The sequence below is a fragment of the Kogia breviceps genome, chromosome 19, assembly GCF_026419965.1.
Source record: "Kogia breviceps isolate mKogBre1 chromosome 19, mKogBre1 haplotype 1, whole genome shotgun sequence".
NCBI classification, from domain to species: domain Eukaryota; kingdom Metazoa; phylum Chordata; class Mammalia; order Artiodactyla; family Physeteridae; genus Kogia; species Kogia breviceps.
This window is the reverse complement of record NC_081328.1, coordinates 42,608,699-42,625,549: the sequence shown is the minus strand read 5'-3', so window position 1 is coordinate 42,625,549 and position 16,851 is coordinate 42,608,699. Positions and strand designations below refer to the sequence as shown.

General features: G+C 36.9%; 1 protein-coding gene across 8 annotated transcripts in view; it reads right to left on the bottom strand.

The window, feature by feature from the left end:
- TLK2 (tousled like kinase 2) overlaps positions 1-16,851 on the bottom strand; it is a 106,062-nt gene that overhangs the window by 48,834 nt on the left and 40,377 nt on the right. For all 8 annotated transcript variants that reach the window (XM_059048768.2, XM_059048769.2, XM_067020840.1 and 5 more), the window contains one exon: positions 6,982-7,149. In XM_059048768.2, the coding sequence (XP_058904751.1) occupies positions 6,982-7,149 (168 nt within the window). The remainder of the gene's footprint in view (positions 1-6,981; positions 7,150-16,851) is intronic.

The following is a 16,851-nucleotide window of genomic DNA, read 5'->3' as shown; positions in this document are numbered from 1 at the left end:
ACAGAGGGAAAGATATAATCAAAGAACAGTAAAACAAAGTTTCTCTGAGGTTAAAAGGTAAGTTTTAAGACTGAAAAAGCCTATGATATGGCAAGCAACATTAATGGAGGAAAAGACAAATAGTGGATGGACCTCAAGAACAAAAAGATATCATCAGACCATCTCAATAGATGTAGAAAAAGCATCCAACACCCTTTCATGATAAACTCAACAAACTCAGAACAGAAGGGAACTTTTTCAATCCTGAAAGAGGCTGCCTCTGAAAAACATTTGCAATAGCATGAAAAAGAATAAACTCTTAGGCTTCCCCTGGTGGCGCAGTGGTTGAGAGTCCGCCTGCCAATGCAGGGGACATGGGTTCGTGCCCCGGTCCGGGAAGATCCCACATGCCGCAGAGTGGCTAGGCCCGTTAGCCAAGGCCACTGAGCCTGCGCGTCCGGAGCCTGTGCTCCGCAACGGGAGAGGCCACAACAGTGAGAGGCCCAAGTACCGCAAAAAAAAAAAAAAAAAAAAAAAAAGAATAAACTCTTAGAAATAATATGAACAAAACAAGGGTAAAATCTACACACCAAAAATCCAAACCTTATTAAAAAGAAATGAAAGATACCTAAATAAACAGAAAGATATCTCATATTCATGGACTGGAAGACAATATTTTTGTGAAGGCAACACTCCCCAAATTAACCTACAGAGTCAGCACAATTGCTATCAATTCCATCTGGTCTGTTTACAGAAATTGAAAAGCTGATCCTAAAATTCATATGGAAATGCAAGGGATCCCACAGCCAATACAAACTACATTTTTTAAAATTAAGGGTTTTAAGAACACCTTGTATAATGTTAAAAGATGTAGCTTTCAAGGAAATAACAGATCATGTATTTAAAAAAAAAAAAAAAGATCAGTTAGACCTTGACAACTAGAACTGTCTCATTCAACCAAAATTAATTCAATGACTAGGACTGTCTTCTTCTCAGTGAATCCAATAAAATCATTTGGTTTTACAGTGCTCAACAATGAAACAACCATAATATTGTAGGTGCTCCTTAAGTGTTTTCAAGTTTTAGAATAATTTATAAAGCAGAAACAACTCAATTATAGTTAAAATAACAAACAAAATACCACACACAGTGTAACAATAACTAAAAAAGTGAAAGATGAAAAAGGAAGCTGGGTGATAGTATGTTAAACTCATCTCTTATAATGGGGAGTAAACAGACCTTGTTTAAAGTTGATTATACAAGAGGGACTTCCCTGGTATAGTCCAGGGATTAAGAATCTGCCTTCCTAGAAGACCTAAATAGACAATCCTCCAAAGAAGATACATAGATTGCCAACAAACACATGAAAGGATGCTCAACATCACTAATCATTAGAGAAATGCAAATCAAAACTACAATGAGGTATCACCTCACACCAGTCAGAATGGTCATTATCAAAAAATCTAGAAACAATAAATACTGGAGAGGATGTGGAGAAAAGGGAACCCTCTTGCACTGTTGTGGGGATGTAAATTGATACAGCCACTATGGAGAACAGTATGGAGGTTCCTTAAAAAACTAGAAATAGAACTACCATACGACCCAGCAATCCCACTACTGGGCATATACCCTGAGAAAACCGTAATTCAAAAAGAGTCATGTACCACAATGTTCACTGCAGATCTATTTACAATAGCCAGGACATGGAAGCAACCTAAGTGTCCATCGACAGATGAATAGATAAAGAAGATGTGGCACATATATACAACGGAATATCACTCAGCCATAAAAAGAAACAAAAGTGAATTATTTCTAGTGAGGTGGATGGACCTAGGGTCTGTCATACAGAGTGAAGTAAGTCACAAAGAGAAAAACACATACCGTATGCTAACACATATATATGGAATCTTAAAAAAAAAAAAAAGGTTCTGATGAACCTAGGGGCAGGAAGGAATAAAGATGCAGACGTAGAGAATGAACTTGAGGACACGGGGAGGGGGAAGGGTGAGCTGGGACTAAGTGAGAGAGTGGCATGGACATATATACACTACCAAATGTAAAACAGATAGCTAGTGGGAAGCAGCCACATAGCACAGGGAGATCACCTCGGTGCTTTGTGACCACCTAGAGTGGTGGGATGCGGGGGGATGGGAGGGAGACGCAAAAGGGAGGGGATATGGGGATAAATGTATATGTATAGCTGATTCACTGTGTCATAAAGCAGAAATTAACACACCATTGTAAAGCAACTGTACTCCAATAAAGATGTTAAAAAAAAAAAAAAAAAAAAAAAAGAATCTGCCTTCCAATGCAGGGGACGCGGGTTTGATCCCTGGTCCAGGAACTAAGATCCCACAAGCCCACGCGCCACAACGAAAGATCCCACGTGCCACACCTAAGACCCGACGCAGCCAAAAAATATAATATTCCAAAAAAAATAAAGTTGATTACACAAGAGATAATTTGACGTTAAAATGGTATTCAGTAGAAAAATCTAAAACACAAACTCTTTTAAGAGTGGTCGTCTGAGGAACACAAAGGAAAGAATTTTACTCTTCTCCATCACTTCAATTTTTTGTGGGCCATGTACATGTATTATTTTTACAATTTAGAAAATTATATGCTTATAATTTTAAAAATTAATTTCCTATGTTGAAATATATAAAATTATGTAACAATATGATTTAAACATTTAAAGGCTCAAACTCATAATATGCTGCCACCTATTTTTATTTATCAATATCTATCTATAGATCTTTCATTGTTAGCACATATATATCTATCTCACTTCTTTGATCAACTGTAGAGCATTCCACTGTATATATGTATTATATTTTATTTCACTAGTCCTTATATGAAAGATGCTCTCATTAATTCATATGATATATAATTACACTGAGTGTCTATGAGAGCAGATCCAGTTCCAGCACTGGAGATACAGAAGTGAACAACGCAAAGTCCCTGACCTGATGGAGCTTACATTCCAGTGGAGGGGAGGTAGTGTGGGAGTGGGGAGTGAGACAAAGAAGTAAATTATAGCAGGTCAGTTGGTGATAAGACCAAGAAGAAAAAACAGGGCACAGGAGCAACATAATGTGTGGGGTGGGCAGGAAGTGGTGCTATTTTATACAGTGCAGCCTCTCTGATAGGCTGTAAATTTAAGCAGAGACTAGAGAGAACTGAGGGAGCAAGGCATGCTAATATCTAGAGGAAGAATGTTAAGGCAAAGGCAACAGCAAGTGCAAAGGCCCTGAGGTTGAGAGCATGTCGGGTAGTATTTGAGGCAGAAACGTAGGCAGTGTGGATGGAACTTGGTGAGGGAGATAGTAGTAACAGATGTCAAAGTGGTGGGAAAGAGGCCATACAAAGCGTTATGTGCCATTTTAAACACTTTAAACATTTTAAACAGCAGGGGAGTGGCATGACTCGACTTATGTTTCAATGGGATCACTCTGATCTGTTGAGAACAAAGGCAGAAGCAAAGAGTCCAGTTAGGAGGCTGCCACCATAATCTCAGTGGGAGATTAGATTTGAGTGGTAGTTATTAAGGGGGGTGGAAGTGGCAGGATTCTGAACATATTTTGAAGGTAAAATCAGTAAGATGTGCTGATGGATTTGGAATTGGGGTATAAAATAAAGAGATAAGACTAGAATGACTCCAAGATTTTTAAACAATTAGAAGAAGAGAGTTGACAATTACTGAGATGTGGAAGAAATGGGGGTCTGGAGTGGGGGAACAAGATGAAGAATTCAGTTTCAGTCATGTTAAATATGATATGCCTATTAGACATAAAGAGGCAACTGACTATATAGGTCCGGAATTTAGGGCACGGCTCTGGGCAGGAGATATAAATTTGGAAGTCCTCTGCATATAGGTGATAACTGAAACAAAGAAACTAAATGAGATTCTCATTACAGAATGAAGGTAGACAAGAGGTCTGAAGACTGAGCCCTGGGGCACTCCAGTGTTTGGAGATCCGGGAAATGAGGAAGAATCAAAAGAGTAGAAGCCAAGAGAAGATGATGTGCTTGGAGAAGAAGGGACTGTGGCTAATGAATTACATTGAATAAGTTCTGAAAACTGATTGCTGGATTTAGCAACATGGAGGTTATGGATATCCTTGTTCTAAGTTCCTCTGAAACAATGTGGAGGGACACTGCTTCCAGATTTTTGCAATTTATAAACAATACAATAAACATCTTTGTGTAGTTTTATGGGAATGGAATTTCTGGACCCAAGGATATGTAAACTTAACACTGAGATACATTACCAACTTGTCCAAATGACTCTATTTAGTCAGTATAAATTTAGTCAGTATAAAACTGCATGTGTATCTAAACTATTACCTGCACTAGAATTATCAAATTTATTAATCCTTGCCAATTTGATAATTCAAAAGTTATTTTAGGGCTTCCCTGGTGGCGCAGTGGTTGGGGGTCCACCTGCCGATGCAGGGGATGCGGGTTCGTGCCCTGGTCTGGGAGGATCCCGCATGCCGCGGAGCGGCTGGGCCTGGGGGCCATGGCCACTGGGCCTGCGCGTCTGGAGCCTGTGCTCCGCAGCAGGAGAGCCCGCAGCGGTGAGAGGCTGCGTACCACCAAAAAAAAAAAAAAAAAAGTTATTTTATTTTGTATTTCTCTAGGGCTGAAGTTAAGCATTTTTTTGGTTATTAGTCATTTGTCTTTTCTTCCTCCTGTAAGACTGCCTGTTCATAGTCTTTGCCTTTTTTTTTTTTAAGGAAACTGCTTGTCTCTATCTATTAATTAACATTTGTTATATATTAATGTTAACTCTTTTGCTTTTTTCCTTTTTTATATCACTAAGCTTACATCCCGGCAAGAAATGCAGAGAAACAGAACTGGACTTCCCTGGTGGAGCAGTGGTTAAGAATCTGCCTGCCAATGCAAGGGACATGGGTTTGAGCCCTGGTCCAAGAAGATCCTACATGCTGCAGAGCAACTAAGACCATGCGTCACAACTACTGAGCCTGCGCTTTAGAGCCCGCGAGCCACAACTACTGAGCCCGCGTGCTACAACTACTAAAGCCTGCGCACCTAGAGCGCATGCTCCGCAACAAGAAGCCACCACAGTGAGAAGCCTGCGCACCACAACAAAGAGTAGCCCCTGCTCTCCGCAACTAGAGAAAGCCCGCATGCAGCAAGAAAGACCCAATGCAGCCAAAAATAAATAACTATATTTATTTTTTTAAAAAAAAAGAGAAAAGAGAGAGAGAAACAGAACTATACCAAAGCTTCTAGGCCTTTGGTTTTTATACTGTTTCCATGTTCCTTCTTCAGACATGATTATTTTCTTACTCCTCTGTCATCTCTCTTCCACATGAGAGCAATCTGGCTGTAGCATGTGCAACTCCTCTGACAGCCTGAGTACTAGGTGACAGGACTGAGCAGGTGGTTGTCCTTCACGTGTATCCGCCCCCAGCCTGCGCATGCCCATACCTCTGACGGAAGGCTCGCATCAGGGGAACGAGTTCTTGCTAATCAAAATCCTGTGTATTTGACTATGTGCCTGTCACACAATGAAATATATACATACATAGAGACACAAATATTCTCTAAAACAACACTACTGCATTCTCATAGAAACTATTCCATACTATTGTCAGGCCCACTCAAAATATTATACTGGTCAATTCTCCCATTTTACATTTTGTCTCCTTTGCCACTGAAGCACAAAATTATACTGTCTTCACACAAGAAGTTTCTCCATTCTTTTGATGTTAAACAACAACAAAAAAAATTTGTACATTTTTAAAAAGCTGTATTACCTCTTTTTTGAGGGAAAGCAGTAATAACTACAAGAAAGTATTCCAAAGCAGAGAGATGGTGGGCCATTGTGGTGGCAGTGGAGACGGTAAGAGATGGTCAGATTCTGGATTTAAGTATATTTTCTGATGGATTAGATGTAGAATGTGAGGAAAAACAGGCATTAAGGATAAAGCCATGTGTATTAGTCCTCTATGCTCTGCAACAAATTACCCCAAACTTACAGAACTGTGAGGTAATAAATGGGTGCTGTTTTAAGCTGATGAAGGAAGGGAGGGAGGGAGGGAGGAATCTATCCAAATAATACACAATGTTCCCTATCTAATTATGTTATTATTTTTATCTCCTTTCCTTAAGACACCCACCATTCCATGGCCTTTCTTAATACAATCGCATGTGGGTTAAACCCAGAGATTAGAAATTTATTTGCTCAGAATCCACAGAGCAAATAAAGAGGAAACAGATTATTACTGGACAAAATGAACCACTAAGAGGGAAAGAAATTTTGATCAATGGTGACGCAGCTCTGAATGATGATCCTAAAAATGTAGGAATAGGGCAATGGGGCTTTCTCTTGCTTTATACCATCCTTGGCAACAAACAGGCACTTGGTAGGGCAAAGAAACCAAGAAAAGCAACAACTTTTAAGCCAAACTGCATTATAATTCGGCAAATAAAAAATGGGGGTCAAACATTTATAATAATCAAATTCTTGTTCTTCAAGGAAGAAGAAAGAAGCAAGCTGAAAGGAGCAGACAGGTAGCCAAATCTTCTTGGAAAAAGTAACTGTGCTAACACTCTGAAGAAGTGAGAGAAGGCAAGCATGTAGGTTGCCCAAGTACCACACAGGGGGAAATGACTGATAAGCCTGCCTGTCCCCACACTAAGATTTTATTAACTTGAAAATTACTTTAAATAAGTAATGGCTGGAGTTTGGAGATTTTATTTTTAATTCTAATGGAATTTGATTCCATTATTACAATTATTTTCTTTTCTTCCTTGTCAACCTAGGATTGTGTTTTCCTTCCCATGGTACACTCAGACTTTGACAGAGCAGTCTCTCTCAGCCCCTTGAACCAAGCGGGACTGAATACAAACACATACCTTTAGAAGTAACAGAGTTAGAAATCATCATCTGTCCACCAAAATAATTACTCAAACTTCATCTCAGAGCTCCAGGAAAACAAGGATCTGCATAAACTTAGCCTTAGTACTCACTGAAACAAAAGTGAAGCAGAGGCCAGCTCCCCTCTGTGCCAGCTGCTCTGTGTCGAGCCGAGGTTTTGCCAGCATCACTGACATCAGGGTTGGCAGAGCAGACTGCTCCTCTGATACCTCCTTTGCAGCACTGCCATCTAAACCATAGAGGGGCTGTTCTACTCGCCGCTGGAAAACATTAAAGAAAACACACAAATTACATGAGAAAGAAAATTTGATACTGCCAAAACATGCAACAGATTAAAACATGGTTATCAGATACAAGAAGGATTTTTTTAAAAAAACACCTCTGCAAACAAAAAAGCATAATAACATTACCACTGGATTATGAGCTACCTAAAAACCTGAGTTAGGATCTTACTCAAACTCCATAAAATTACATTTTAATGGTTCTATATTTACATAACTCTGAATTTGCAGGTTACTTTGTAGAGTTCAACAAACAACTTCATAATACCCTCAATTCTACAAAGGAAATGCTATTTCTCTCCTCTAGACTAATAAAGATTAAGGCATTTGTCCCCCACTCTACAGGTAGAACTTATTTCACTCTATTCTATTCTCATCCTACTATACCTATATGCAAAAATGTAAAATAAATACAAACAAAAGAACAATATACCACAATTATGTATGGTTTATTCCAGGAACGTAAGGATAGTTCGTTATTCTCTCTACTGATGTAATTCATTACATTAATGTGGGGGGTGGGAGTGGACAGAGAATCAAAATTCTTTCCTTTAGACGCCAAACAAGATTTGCACATTGTTGGGCAATGCTTAAAAAAAAAAACCACAAAAATTGGGAGTATCCATGTTTGACACAACAAAGAGTATTTTTTCAGAAATAAACATAAATATAATTAGTGGTGCTATACTCAAGGCACTTTCATTAAAATTGTGAATTAGATAGGGGTTAATACATTAATATCATAATCATTCACCATTATCACAGAATTTTTAGCCAAAGTGATAAGGAAAACAATATGAGGTATAAATATTAGAAAATATTAAACATTAAAAAGTGTCACTTTCGGATGATATAACTATTCACAAAGGAAACCAAACAAATCAACTGAAAAACAACAAATAAGGGTTCAGTAAGATGGCCAAATATAAAATAAATACACAAAAATCAATAACTTCCCCATATATCACAACTGATTATAATCTAACAAGTAGTAATAGAAGAAAAAGCAGATTCAAAATATCTGTAAAATACTTAAAAGGAAACTTAAGAAATATGCAGATTACACATTAAAAAAAAAAACCACAGCTTCACTGACAAATATAAAAGATGACCTAAATCAAATGGCAATACCATGCTCCTGAGTTAAAATTTTACACATGTCAAATTTCTCTAAAAGCCAATGCTTAGGGCTTTTTGTGTATTTTTGCTTCTCTTTTTGGAAGAGAAGGTTGCTTAGGGCTTTTTGTGTATTTTTGCTTCTCTTTTTGTAAGAGAAGGCGTTGTGGTAGTATAGAGATCATCTAGCTTCTCTCTTGCTCTTTTGGGGGATTGTTTTGTGGATTTTCACGAGTTAATTTTGAGGTCCACTTGGAAAAATAATCAAAATTAGCCACATAATTTTTGATAAAGGGTATCAGGGAACCTGACCAGCTACTAAAACTTACTGCAAAGCAACATTAACCAAAGGAGCATAACACTGGTACAGGAACAGACAGATTGATCAGTGGCACAGAAAATTCAGAAACGGACCCATATAAAGTGGATGTATAATTTGTGATTATAGTGCATTTCTAATTAGTGGGAATTTATTTCAAAGATGATAGGCTGTGTGTAGTTATTAGAAAAAAGGAAAAGTAGACTGCTTCCTTATAGCATACATAAAAATTATAAGAAAATATAAGCAAATGCTTTTATGACTTTCTAGTGCTGAAGGACTTTTTAAACATGACAGTAAAAATACAAACCATATAGAAACATCTAAGAGTAAGACAAAACCAGTAAGTCATGAAGGAAAACACTGATAAATTTGACTACTTCAAATTTTTTGACTTCTGAATGGTAAAAGTCAACATAAAGTTAAAAAATAAATTACAAACAGGCAAAAAATATTTACAATATAAATGACAATGAGTTAACAATCTTAATAAATAATGTGTTCCTACCCATCAGTAAGACAATACACTAATAAATAAATAGGCAAAGGAACTGAATAAACATTAAGAGAAATCCAAAAGGCCATTAATCATATGAAAAGATGTTTAATATCACTGATGAAGAAATGCAAGTTAAAACAAGGTATTTTCTCACTGGCAAAGATTATAATGATAAAATCCAGTATTAGAAGGGTAGGCAGAAATTGGGGCTCTCAAACTGCTAATAGCCTGCTAGCAATTATGTGGTGACATTTATTTTATTTTAAATTGACATATAGTTGATTTACAATGTTGTGTTAGTTTCAAGTGTACAGCAAAATGATTCAGTTATATATATATATATATAAAACTGAGTATATATATTCTTTCTCAGATTCCCTTTTAGGTTATTACGAAATATTGAGTACAGTTCCCTGTCCTATACAGTAGGTCCCTGTTGGTTATCTATTTTATATACAGTAGTGTGTTGTATGTTAATCCCAAACCCCTAATTTATCCACCCACCCTTTCCCCTTTTGTAACCATAAGTTTGTTTTCTATGTCTGTGGGTCTATTTCTGTTTTGTAAATAAGTTCATTTGTAACATTTTTTTTTTTTAGATTCCACATATAAGCAATATCATATGATATTTGTCTTTCTCTGTCTGGCCTACTTCACTTACTATGATAATCTCTAGGTCCATCCATGTTGCTGCAAATGGCAGTATTTCATTCTTTTTATGGATGAGTAATATTCCATTGTGTGTGTGTGTGTGTGAGTGTATACACACACATCACATCTTCTTTATCATTCATGTGCTGACATTTTAAAGTCAGCATATTCTTTGATTTGGGAGCTATACTTTGGAAATTTATCCAAAGGAAAAACATGCTTAAGTACAGATGTATATACAAGGACATTCATTACAGCATTACTTACAGAATACAAAATGTTTAAGGCTATTGATTAAATAAATACAATGAAAATGAGGAAATCTACTACATGAACATACATGTATATGTCCACTAAACTCTTTAATAATAGTTCTTGTGGAAAGGACTTTATATTTTACCACTTCTCAGCTGTTGGACTTTCATAATCAGCATGTATCCCTTTATCAGGGAAAACTATTTAACACTTTCATTTTAGAAAATAAAAATAAAATGGACTAATCAAAATGATCCTGACAAAAAACTTATTTTTAAAAAAAATCTATGAGTAGAATCTACTGCCTTAAAAATAACACTCCTGCCCTAACCAATAAAACAGTTTAAATTCAGGCTCCAGAATACCTGTAATACTCATTCACAATATTCTCACTACTTGGGAGACTGTATCATTGAAGCTTCAATATTAAAACAAACCATTCTGTTATATATTCAATAAATATTTGCCAAGGGCTGAAAGATCTTTAAATATCTCTGGAAATATAGCAGGCTGGGATGTTTGTACTAACCTCCCCTTAGAAAACAACTGTAAAGACAGGATAAAATATTTTAAAAAGATATTAAAAGCAATGAAAAGTTGATAAAATAGTAGGGGTCTGTCATGGCAAAACCTAAGGGAAACAAAGTCACATTTGCCCTAAGAGTACCTGCAGATCTTGAATTTCCATTTCTAGGGCACCATGTTGCCAACTGGATAGTCATAGGCCAAAGCCCACCCAGAGTAGGGGGTTCATTATGAAACCCTTCCCACTTTAAGCTACACTTCCAAAGGGTTACAGCCTCAAGTTAAATGTAAGCCAGAATATTTTCCCTGCCCTCAGGGAGCTGCAATGAAGTTGCCTTAGCCATGCAGGGGGTGGAGGCTCCCCTGAGAAATGTTAACATAATCAGAATGAATAATGCCTGGGTGGTTGAAAGAAAGAAACAAAATAAGCAAACCAAACAGACAAAAGGCAAGCCATGAATTCAGTAGTTTGTAGAGATGGGTAGAATCTCTAGGCACTTGAAAGAAGCAAATAAAAATTCTCCCTGGAGGAAACTATCTTATTCTTGATCTCAAAGAAATTTCACAAATAATTTTTCAAGAACAATGAGCAGTACAAAGACAAAAAACCAAAAGCATAAAAGAAATAAAGCCCTGAGCAACAACTAGGAAAAAGAAGAGACAGCAGAAACAGATTCAAAAAAACTTCAAATACAAGAATTAACAGACAGGTTATAAAACAACTATGTCTACTAGATTTAAAAAATAAAAGATAAGTTTAAATATATGTGCAGGGAATAAAATAACAAAAACTAAGAATTCAATGGGGCAAATTAGATACACCAAAACAGAGAATTTGGGAACTGAAAGGCGAGAACTATCCAGAATGGAGCATACAGAGACCAAAAGAAAATAGAAAAAAGAAGTTAAGGGGCATGGTAATAAAGTGAGACAGTCTAATATATGGTTAATTGAAATTTTACAGGTGGAGGAAAAAGGAACAGGGCCAAGATAATATCTGAAGACAATGGCAAATAATTATTCAGAAATGGTACAAGACACCAACCCACAAATACCAGAAGCCCAACAAATTACAAGAGAAAATAAAAGGATACGTCATAGTAAAACTGCAGAATATCACATATAAAAATGTTAAAAGCAGCTGGGGATGGGGGGAAGCAGAGCAGATACTTTCAAAGAAATAACAAGTAAATGAAAACTGTTTTTTCAGTAGTAACAATGGGAACCAGAAAATGGTAATGATATACTCAATTGTGTGAAAAGATAAAAATGCCAATCTATAAATATACAGAGCATAAACATCTTTCAAGAATAAGGGCAAAATAAAGTTATTTCAGCAAACAAAAACCTACAGAGTTAACCTCCAGCAGATAAACACTGTACCAAAAGAATACTAAAGGACCACTGAAGGCAGAAGGAAGTGACCCTAGAGTGGAAGGTGTAATATGTAAAATGGGAAGAAGTGCAAAGAAAGAGGTAAGTATATAGATAAATCTAAATGAACACTGACAGTATAATAATGATGCTTTGTGAGACTAAAAAAAATGCCAAAATATAAACCTACACCACCACCACCAAAGCAGTAGCACATAAATGGAATCAAGGTTATCATATATTTGGGAGGAGGGCAAAGATACTATTAACATCAAACTTTGGCATATTAAAGATACCTGTGGTAACTTCTAAGAGAAGCACCACATAGGACCTACACATTAGTGGAGGAGAAAAATATGAAATAATTTTTTTAATCCAAATGAAAACAAGGAATGAAAGAAAAAGTAACATAGGACAGGCAAAATAATCAGAAAATACATTAAAAGCTGGTATATTTAAAACCAATATAATGATAAGTTTATTAAATGTAAATAGGATAAATACTGAAGTTTAAAAAAGATTTTTTTTTTGGCCGTGCCACACAGCTTGCAGGATCTTAGTTCCCCAACCAGCAATCGAACCCGGGCCCCAGCAGTAAAAGTGCCAAGTCCTAACCACTGGACCTCCAGGGAATTCCCTAAAAAAGATTTTAGACTGAATAAAGAAAAAAATTTCAACTATATGATATTTGTCAGATACACTGAAAACAAAATAATGAAAAGTTGATAGTACAAAAATCGAAGTATTGGGCTTCCCCGGTGGCGCAGTGGTTGAGAGTCCGCCTGCCGATGCAGGGGACGCGGGTTCGTGCCCCGGTCCGGGAGGATCCCACGTGCCGCGGAGCGGCTGGGCCCGTGAGCCGTGGCTGCTGAGCCTGCGCATCCGGAGCCTGTGCTCCGCAGCGGGAGAGGCCACAGCAGTGAGAGGCCTGCGTATCGCGCAAAAAAAAAAAAAAAAAAAGTAAATAAAAATGGAAGTATTTATACCATACAGTGGTTTGGATAGACTAAATATCAGATATACTGCGTTTAGAGCAAAAAATATCAGAAGAAATGAAGAGAATCACTTAGTAATACATAAAGCAAAAATATATACACAGGAAGAAACGAACTACTCCCACAATCATGAGAGTCAAAAATATACCTCTCTTAGTAACTGACAGAACAAAGAGCCAGAAGTCAGAATACAGAAGATCTAAACATTGTGATTAAATGCCATGTTTAACAAAATTATCGTAATGACAAAACTAAACTGTTTTGTTTAGGGATGCATATGTGGTCACACTATAAGGAAAAGCAAATGATAATCACAAAAATTAGAACAGTGGTTGTTTCTAGGGTATTGGGAGGGGGTTGTGATCAGAGAAGGTTTCCAGGGTGCTGGAAATATTTTACTTTCTGACCTAAGTGATGATTACATGGGGTTAACCTCATAATGATTTCCTGGAAACATTTTTTGTGAAGGGTCAGACAGAAATACCTTAGGCTTTTCAGGCAACATATCATCTCTGTGGTATGTATTCTTCTTTGTCTATACAACTCAAAAAATCTAAAAATCATTCTTAGCTTGCTAAGTGTGGGCTGTAGTTTACCAACTCCTGCATTAAAAGGCTCACGGTTTATGTACTTTCTTGTAGTTAACAAAAAATATAAAAGAATCACTTAGGGGGAAAAATGCTAAGTAATTCTTTATCCATTCTTCCCTTTTGACAAATAGTCTTGAGCCCCCACTGTGTACCCAACAATGTTTTGGGTGTTAGAGACTAAAAATTGAACAAGATATCTATTCCATGTGAAGGGGGGGGGAAACAGTTAAAATGATTACATCTTTATGTAATAAACACTGTAAGAGATGGAAACAGCAGTAAATAAAACAAAATCCCTGCTCTCTTAGGATTAACGTTCTGGTGGGAGAAGCTGAGCAACAGACTAATTGTATAGTTAAAAATTAAGATATGTAAATTATTAAATAAAAATATTAAAATTATACCACACAATGACAATGAATGATCTACAACAACACACAGTATGGATGAATCTCACAAAAGTAATGTTGAATGAAAGAAGCCATACACAAGAGTATATATACTGTATGATTCCTTTTATACAAAGTACAAAAACAAAAAAACCCACCTGTACTGTGAGAAGTCAGGATAGTGGCTATCCCCAGTGGCAGGGAAGGGGCTAATGACTGGAAGGGAGCATAAGGGGGTTTCTGGAAGGCCTGGTATTTTGTTTCTTGTACTGGTACACAGTTTGTGAAACTTCATTAAGCTGTATACTTACATGTGTACACTTCTACATGTATAAATATGAATCAATGAAAAAATTTACATATATATCAAAATTTAAATACATATGTCAGGTAGTAATAACTAAGAATTAAAGCAGGATTAGGGACAGAGTTACAAGGTGAGAGGCACATATTTAAAGAAGTTGGCCAGGAGAGACCTCTCTGATAAGGTCATTTTTGAGCAACAGCCTGATGAAGAGATTGCTAATCATGCTATTCCTGGAAGAGGGAATAGAAGATACAAAGGCCGTGAAGCCTAAGAGTGCTTCACAGTGTTCCAGGAACTTCAAGGAGGCCAGCATGGCTGGAGTGGTATGAGGGTGAGGGCGGAGCAGATGGAGTCAGGCGGATGGGGGGAGCAAAGATCATGTAGGAGCTTCTAGGCCATGTAAGTCCAGAACAGTCTGGACTAGTCCCTGGACAGTTCTGAGCAGGATCTGTTTTAATTTTTTCACAGAATCATTCTGGCTACTATACTGAAAATAGGTGAGACACAGGCAGAAACAGGGAGACCACTTTGGAGATTTAATGCAGAGAACCAAAAGAATAGAAAAGAGGTTGGGATTTGGGTATTTTTTAAAAGAAAACAGGATTTATTGACAGGTTAGACAGGGAGCATGAAGTTATGATCTGAAAAACTGGACACAGTAAACTGTCATTTACCAGGACAGGGTAGATTACAGGAAGAGCAGTTTGCTGTGGTTGTTTTGCTAGTGAGCAAGAGTTCCTCTGTGGATGTTTTTAAGTTGTCCATTTAGTTATGTAAGTGGAAATGTCAAGTAGAGTTGTATACGTAATTTTCAGGGAAACCAGTGCCCAAGTAAAGGGCTGGCAAGTTCTTTCATCCTAAAAGGCAGATATGGATAATGATAAAAGTAACTTGGTAGATTTGGCATAGGTGCATGTGAAAGTTCTCTTCTGATTGCTTCTACTTTCTCAGGAAAATAAAAAAGTAAAGCCATCAGTTGAAATAGTAGAGGAGGAGGAAGCGTTGCTGCAGGCTTGCAGGAAATGACAAAAATATGAAATATTCATCTAGGAAAGGGAACTAACTATGGAAATACAATAGGAATGGCAGAAACTAGGGGGTTCATGAGGTTGGTGGTCATGAACTTAAAGTGAGATCAGTCAGCATGGGTATATGTGTTTTTCTCTAACCATGCTGAGCTGCTTAGACAAGGAAAAGGTGGAAAATTAGATAACCAGGGCTGAGTTTTTTCAGGCAAATATGATGGAGAGAGAGTGGGGAAAGGGAATTGAAGGGTATATACAAATCAGTAATTATAACAATGAAACACAGAATCTAAGTTAGAAGGATAAAGAGCTTCTCAGTGCAATGGAAAAAGGAAATTAAGGCTTGGTTCCTACTTTAACATCCAAGATATACTTAGATTTGCATAATAATGATGAGGCCCCACCACCATTTAAAGAGGTGGCAGAAATGTCTACAGATCATTGAATCATCTCTTTTGTTTTCAGGTAAGACCTGACTTACATGGACACATGATAGATGGGTGGTCACACTACTAAACACCAAATGAAAAAAAAATCTTTTTCAGGAAGAAAAGAGTAATAGACAACAAAATTCTACAAATCATATTCGTCCCAAATAGATAATTCTGCAATCTCATTTAACATTTTAAAACTTTAACTGGTTTAAAACTAATAAAAATATAGATATAGGCCTCCTTGAAAGTTATCTAACAAACCTCAACCTAACCAAACAGATCTACACATCAAACATTTCTAAAATTTTAAAATATGACAAGGATGACAAAATAATAGCAAAAATTTCAAGTTAAATACATTTTCCTAAGTGCTTTAATAATTATAATCACCCTAATGAATGCATGTTTTCATGAGAGAGAAGAGGGGAAGGATATTTTAAAATACTTTAACAACACAGAAGACTAAATCATTTAGGAAAAAAGTAGTATTAATCAACTCTGCTAAGGCAGGGAAAAGCAACTTTCCTAAACAGAGACCTAGGATGAAAACTCCTGATCTCCCTTTCTGCTTGGATCCCACAGCAATACCTGAGGCATCAGTAGACATAATACACTCTTAAGTACAGAGTTCTTACTGGAATCAACAAATTAACCAAAGGCACTTGGGCAAATTAACACAAAACCCTACATTAGCTACCTCAGGGATTCTCAACCTTGGCACTAGTGTCATTTTGGACTGGATCATTCTTTGTTGTGGCACCTGTCCTGTGCACTGTAAGATGTTTAACAGCATCCCTGGCCTCCGCCCAGTAAATGCCTATGATATCCTTCCACTCTCCCTCTATTTCTGACCAATAATTACTCCAACACTGCCAAATGTCCCCTTAGGGGACAAACTACCTCCAGTTAAGAACCACTAACTTGGCTACAATGTTTTTAAGAGTTTCAGATTTCACTTATAGGCAGAAAACAAACCTATCCCAAATTTGTGTAGCTTTAGCTTCTCTACTACATCACCAGTAAGCCTTAAAAATAATTCAAATGCCAGGAGCTGACCAAATTTTTTTTTTTAGGAATTTAGTTATAGGAACATTTAAGTCTGGCAAGGATAAAAATCTAATGTTTGGATTAGAAATCACTTCCTTGACAGAACAATGAGCTGCAGGCCTAGAAGTAATTTATTATACTGGGAGAAAAGGGTC